Here is a 6,451-nt window from a genome sequence, read left to right on the forward strand (position 1 = left end):
TTCCAGGGAACCTTGAAGTGATTAAAGATCGAACAGCAAAAAAAGGAAGGAGGCAGTGGGTTTCTCAGAAGAAACATGAGATGACCTAGTGATCATGCAGTCTTTCTCCATGTCCAGAGCAAGTGGTCCTGGGATTGGCAGTGCTGTGTCCACAGAGCAGGGCCCAGTGGGGGAGGGAGAGGGGGCAAGCATGAGACTGGCAAGACCCCCGTGGCCCCTTATGTAGCAATAGACAAGGCAAAACAGAACAAGCAGGAATGTCATAGCCATGCCTTGGGAGGCAGAGTTCATTTTACCTCTGTCGAGGAAGAATTAGAATAATAGCTCAGCTGAAGAAATATAAACACTCCTTTCTTCTTCAAAGTATCCTTTTATTTTACAGGTTATTGCAGTTTCTAAATCCTGATCATTTGAGAGCCGATGGAATCTCTGATCTGCAGCAGGTATGGCAAACACCCGCAAGAGAAAACTGTTTACTCTTTAAATCCTTCCCCTTCCTCCCTCAAGATTTGAGATATGAAGAGAAACTCCTTGCATGGAGGACTTTACCTGAAGATACCCTTTTAGAAATTATCTAATGGATTATTGCTTTAGAGACATGGCTCTTTTGGGTAATGGATAATCTTCCTTTTATTTTGGTAATTTTGGTGGGTTTTTATAAGCGTATAAACTTAGGGTTTTACATGGAAACCAAACTCTTATATCTTCTTTATTTCCATAAAGTTCTTGGTATTCTGTGCTAACACCACAGGGCAGAGCCATCTGACATCTGTGTTCTTAGTTGCAGAAGCTAAAGTCAGGCTCCCGGCTGCCCTTGGTCGTTCTGCGGACCAGGGTCGAGCCCTGCTTGTCCATCAACACGGCGCCACTCTCGGCAGACCTGAAAAAGGTGACGGGGCTCAGACCAGGCTTGTGAAGGAGGACTGACCTGCTCTAACATAGAAAGATTTTTTATAAAACAGTTTTAAGTTTGCATTTATATAATTTCTTTGCTTTTGAAATTTTCTTTTAAGATTTTATTATTAATTTCTCATTTATTCTTAAAGTCGAGGTTAACTTCTTATAAGTGAATAATTCTTTTGTGGAGAAACCTAAGTGCTTTTCTGAAATAAGTTTTCAAATGCGCCTCTGAAAAGGGGCTTAGAAGGGGCACAAGTAGTCAGGGCAGTTAGAATGTACTTCTTAGTACTCTTTTCAGAATTGCGTTATAGACCTGTGGTTTCACTTAGATCATCGGTTTAGATCATAAATCTTTATCTACTTCCCTCTTGATATTGAAAAAAAGTAAAAACAAAAAAACTACAAGCATGAATAGAATGAGAGCGGAGCCTTTATTGGACAAGAAATTTCTACAGGCTTTTGGAAGATGGAAAAGAAGCAGCCAGGATGGCTGACCACCTGAGGAAGGAGTGACACGGGGAGGGCAGTGAACTCCCTGCCTTGTTTCCTGAACATCTTCAGCCAGTTTCTCAGGAAGGAGATTGGAGGCTCTGTTTGGAGAAACCGAATGGCGCTAGAGAATGACCTTGCGGTGATGCTGTTTTCGAATCCTCTCAGTAAAAATGCATGCTCGCTGCCTGTCTCCTTGCAGTGATGTGACGCTCACATGGTGATGAGCTCTGCCCTGCCTGCGGATATAGTCAGCTTTCAGTGTCCTCGATGTGAGCAGACATCAGGGATCCTTGGACACTGGAAGAAAGCCTTAACCTAGGGAAAAAAAAAAAAAGACCAAAACAAACTCTGAAAGAAACAAACAGTGTTAAGGAGTGGAAGAAAACATTAGAAAATAGATATCCTCAGAGATAAGAGAAGATATTGCTTGGATTTAACAATAATAGGGTGCTACTAAAAACAAAAGGAACAGTCAGAGATAAAAAGGGCTCTTAGAAATTAAAAATGCTATGGAAATAAAAAAACAGTAGATATGAGAGGTAAGATAGAAGTTAACAATCAGAAAGTAGAACACAAAGACAAAGAGATGGAAATGGGGGGGGAAAGAGAATTTGAGGGTCAATTTGAGGTCTCGTATCTGAGTGGGATTTCTAGCAAGAATGACGGCAGAGGACCGAAAATTCTGAGAATAACACATGGACACTTTCCTTACTTAATGGATATGACTTTCTAAATTAAGAGGGTTTGCCGACCGGAGACCCAGCACAACCGAGGAGCAGGAGCGTAGACACGTTGCTACGAAGCATCTGAACTGGAGGGATCCAGAGATCGTGAAAGCTTCCGGAGAGAAGAAACCCATCCCACGGCGGGGTCAGGAATCAGAATGACTTCAGACTTTCCCACAGTTCAGCAGAGGAGCAGTGACTCCACAATTCTCATGAAAAGTTATTTCCAGCCTAGAGGTCTGTACTCAAACCATTACTGAAGTGTAAGGATAGAATGAAGACATTTTCACACGTGCAGAATCTCAGATTTCCTTCCCCTGTACCCTTTGTCGAGAAGCTGCCGAAACTTGTTCTCCACCAAACCAAGAAGTTCAACCGAGAAAGCTGCAGCAAAAAGGGTGATGTTGCAGGGGAATCCCAGTCCCGAGTGCAGCTGGGGTTCAGGGCCGGGGGATGAGACCTTCAGAGAGAGGACGGTACTGATGAGTTCAGCCTGTTGGCAGATCTCATCGGTGTGGCTGGAGAACTCCCCTCTGTGGAACATTTGGGAGGTCTTGATGACAGCGAATTACATAGAAAGATAAGCAAACAAAGGCAAGTTTTTAAAAAACTTTCTAAGTGGAGCTGGTGCACCAGCAGCTTATCAGGAGGAAGGGAAGCCACGCCTTTGCTGCGGTGAAATGTTACGCACCTCGTGCCTCGACAGACTCTGCCTATTGGATCCTTTCAGTTGGGAGCCCAGAAAAGCTAGAGTCTTTTGAGCAGGAGTTTGTTGCTGGAAAAGATTCAGGGGGCACTTGTTAAGTTAGGTCTTGGATAATACCAGATTAAACAATGTATACTCGTTATTGGGGTAAAGTGAGCAATGAGAAGTTTATTTGTTTTCTGGGTTTTATTGTTGTTTTGGTTGTTGTTGATGTTTTGTAGGCTCTTCAAAGAAATAAGTTTCCGGGCCCCAGCCACACTGAATCTTACTCTTGGCCTCCCATAGCACGTGGCTGTGACATGGTGGTCATTTCTCATTGTGGAAATGACCCTTTGTTGTACCTTCCACCACTGCTTACGATTTTGCAAACAGGGGGCTGCTACAAGTCATTACCAAGTAGAAATGGAGTAAGTTGAAGACATTTTTGTTTAACAACAAAATGGATTAAATATTTATTTTAAATTTGACACCTAACCTTTGGTAAAGTTTAAGTTACATTATAACTGGCAGGGGGCTTCCCTGATGGCCCAGTGGTTGAGAGTCCGCCTGCCGATGCAGGGGACACGGGTTCGTGCCCCGGTCCGGGAAGATCCCACATGCCGCGGAGCGGCTGGGCCCGTGAGCCATGGCCGCTGAGCCTGCGCGTCCGGAGCCTGTGCTCCGCGACGGGAGAGGCCACAACAGTGAGAGGCCCGCGTACCGCAAAAAAAAAACCCAAAAAGCAAAAACAAAAAACAAACAAAAAAAACCTGGCAGAACAGAGACCGTCCTATGAGAAACTCTTTTCTCAACACAGTCACTGATTCTCTCACACTGATTCTTACCGAGAACCCCTAGTTGTGAGCCATCGGCTGAGTTGGGAGAGTCCTGGCTTTTAGTGATGACTGTACACTTTATAGAATTATCTAACTGATTCGATTCACGTAATTATCATGGCAGACCCTTGAGATGGTCATGCCGTGTGCTGTTTTCACTATTTTATAGATGAGAAAATTAAGCTCATGAAAAGTTACTGGTAAAAGTTCTTACCTGCTGACAAGTGTGACAAGAAGTGGGACTTGAATTTAGGATTTCTCTCATCTTGTCCCTCTTCTTTAAATTATCTTCACAGAACCCCACACTGTTTTATGATCCCACTTTATTTTTCCCACTCATAAGAATCAGTTAATAGCTGAGAAGGATGGTGGAAAGGAAAGAAATTGGATGTGAGGGTCAAATGATGGTGAGTGAGTGACATCTGCTTTGCTGGGGTTTTGGCTGTTAGGTGAATTGATGTGTATGAGACCCGTCTCAGATCTTCTCCCAAGATACACTGCAGATGGTTCCATCACTCATTATAAGGTGAAAAATAGCAGTACAGAAGACAATTCGAATTTCATCTTAGGAAAGATACTAGTTTATTTTTCTGATTATGCCATGTAGTTTAACGAGTTCTCTTTGGAAATCCGTGTTGGCTACGTTACGATGTATTGACTTAATAATATTAAATGGATACATTTGTATCACTCAGTCAGGTAGCAGCGGAGCCCACTGATGAGATGCAGCTTGTGTTGAGATAGACCCCTGGCCGGGCCAGAAAGGAATGTCCAGGTCTGACCCTTGTGTCCATTCTGCTTTCTCCGCATCTCCAGGGTCAGTCTGCATTTAGGCGTGAGCCCTGGAAGCAGGCGCTTGCCTGCGTCTGCATAAAAAAAAAAGAGGAGACTCATTCTTGTCTTCAGTTAATTGAGGGCATGTGTCCAGGAAGGTGTTTGGCAGGCAGATATCGAGAGATATCTGTGGGATAGTGGAGGGCGGGGGTCAGATGTTGCAGTAGGGAACTTAATCTCCTAAGGGAGTGATGTTAACCTTCTTCGGGGCCCCTTCCAGGAGGCAGTTCATCCTTGTGCTTAGCAGCAGCAGGCCTGGAGCCGGATTGCCTGGCTTTGAATCCTGCTTCTGCTGAATATTAGCTGTGCAGCCTTGGGCAACAAACTTCACCTTTCTGTCCCTTAGGCTCCTCATCTGTGAAATGAGGTAGTAATAGGTCTCACCCTGTAAGGGGACTTTAAGGGCTAAATGATTTAATACTTGTGCATAGTTTAAGCCCTAGCAGAATCTGAGTCAGTGTGTCTGAATCCATTCTAGTGAAATTATATTTTGACTTTTCTGACCTGCATGACAGTGATGATAGCAAAAAACTCATAGTGCTTACTGTGTACAGGGGGATGTTCTGCGTGTCTTTGATTCTTAACCTTTGTCCAAAATTATGTGACTTTATTTGTCTTTGCAGCCTCTGGCAGTCATCGTGTGCCCTGGGTGGAAAAAGGCCCAGTTAGTTTTTGAATTATTGGGAGACTATAGCATGTCCTCCAGGCCTGTTGTTCATCCTGTGGTATTAACAATCGGACTCCACAAAGATGAAGCCAAAAATATGAAGCTTCCAAGTGGGTGTAAGCATCCTTTCCAAGCTATTTGGTTTTCCGTAGAGAACACAGTGGAAGCCTGCTCAGGCAGGCCTGGGAGCCAGCACTGACGCGGGGCTTGTGTGGTGAGCAGCCAGACCTCACTTGTCAGTTACCGATCAGTGTTGGTGGTGAAGGTTTACTCTTGGCTTACATCTGTTTTACTGAGAAAGCTAAGTCTTTTCATTCATTTATCAACGATTTATTAAACACTTACTGTTCATTAGCTGTTGACTAAAACCACCCCCTGCCTTTCAGGAGCTCAAAACCTGGTGGGAGCGCAGGTATTTAGTCAGACAGTACAGGGGCAGCCTGGGCAGGCCTCTTCTCACACCCACCTGAGGAAGAAACACAGGGTTTATTTCATTGAAAGGCATTTCTAGAAAGTATGTGGAATCTTAGCAAAGGAAACGTTAGAAAAACCTGTGGAAAATCTAAGGCGTTAACTGTGTTTTCTTTTAAAATGTAGGCAATGTAATTGTTACAACACCACATAGCCTCCTGAGACTTCTCAAATATCAAAGCTTGTTATTTCTTAGACTCTGTCATCTGATTTTGGATGAGGTGGAAGTCTTATTCTCTGAAGCTAATGAACAAGTAAGTATGGCATTTATTTAGATGTCATTACTACTCAGAAATATATATATATTATATATATATATCTATGTAAAATTAAAGTCTTTTAGGAGTCAGGAAACGTGTCTAGTTGGGAAGAAGCTGGTTAATCTAAAAAATGTTTCCCTTTAACTGCTATAATCAAGAGGACAGAACATTTATCTGAATTTTCTACCCAATGTTAAAGTTCTCTTTGAAGAGCAGAATTTCTTCCCCAGGGACATTTTCTAAAATCAATATTTTTCTGGTTATGTAAGCAATACTTTTATTTTAGAAAATTTGAGAAATAGAGAAGAACCCTGGAAAAACCCCAACATCCATAATCTTATGCTCAGAGGTTACGTAACCACTGTTACTGTTTTAGAGTATTTCTTTCCTTTTTGTAATTCCTGTGTCTATTGATACATATAATTAATAATATCAGGACCTTATTTTATGTATTAGTTTGTAACTTGCATTTCAGTGAACAGCACTGTGAGTATTGCTACCAACTGTTCTCTAGCATGATTGTTACTGTTACCCTATTTTATGTATTAGTTTGTAACTTGCATTTCGGTGAACAGCATTGT

At 42.7% G+C, this 6,451-nt stretch overlaps 1 protein-coding gene across 1 annotated transcript in view; it reads left to right on the forward strand.

Annotated features, from left to right (window-relative positions):
• The window catches only part of TDRD12 (tudor domain containing 12), an 82,151-nt gene that overhangs the window by 44,660 nt on the left and 31,040 nt on the right, over window positions 1-6,451 (forward strand). Inside the window, exons 12-16 of the mRNA XM_029213062.1 lie at window positions 383-443; window positions 782-889; window positions 3,045-3,230; window positions 5,096-5,255; window positions 5,737-5,864. Of these exons, the coding sequence (XP_029068895.1) occupies window positions 383-443; window positions 782-889; window positions 3,045-3,230; window positions 5,096-5,255; window positions 5,737-5,864 (643 nt within the window). The remainder of the gene's footprint in view (window positions 1-382; window positions 444-781; window positions 890-3,044; window positions 3,231-5,095; window positions 5,256-5,736; window positions 5,865-6,451) is intronic.

Source organism: Monodon monoceros, unplaced genomic scaffold, assembly GCF_005190385.1.
Source record: "Monodon monoceros isolate NGI ecotype Baffin Bay Population unplaced genomic scaffold, NGI_Narwhal_1 Super_Scaffold_10, whole genome shotgun sequence".
Taxonomy (NCBI): domain Eukaryota; kingdom Metazoa; phylum Chordata; class Mammalia; order Artiodactyla; family Monodontidae; genus Monodon; species Monodon monoceros.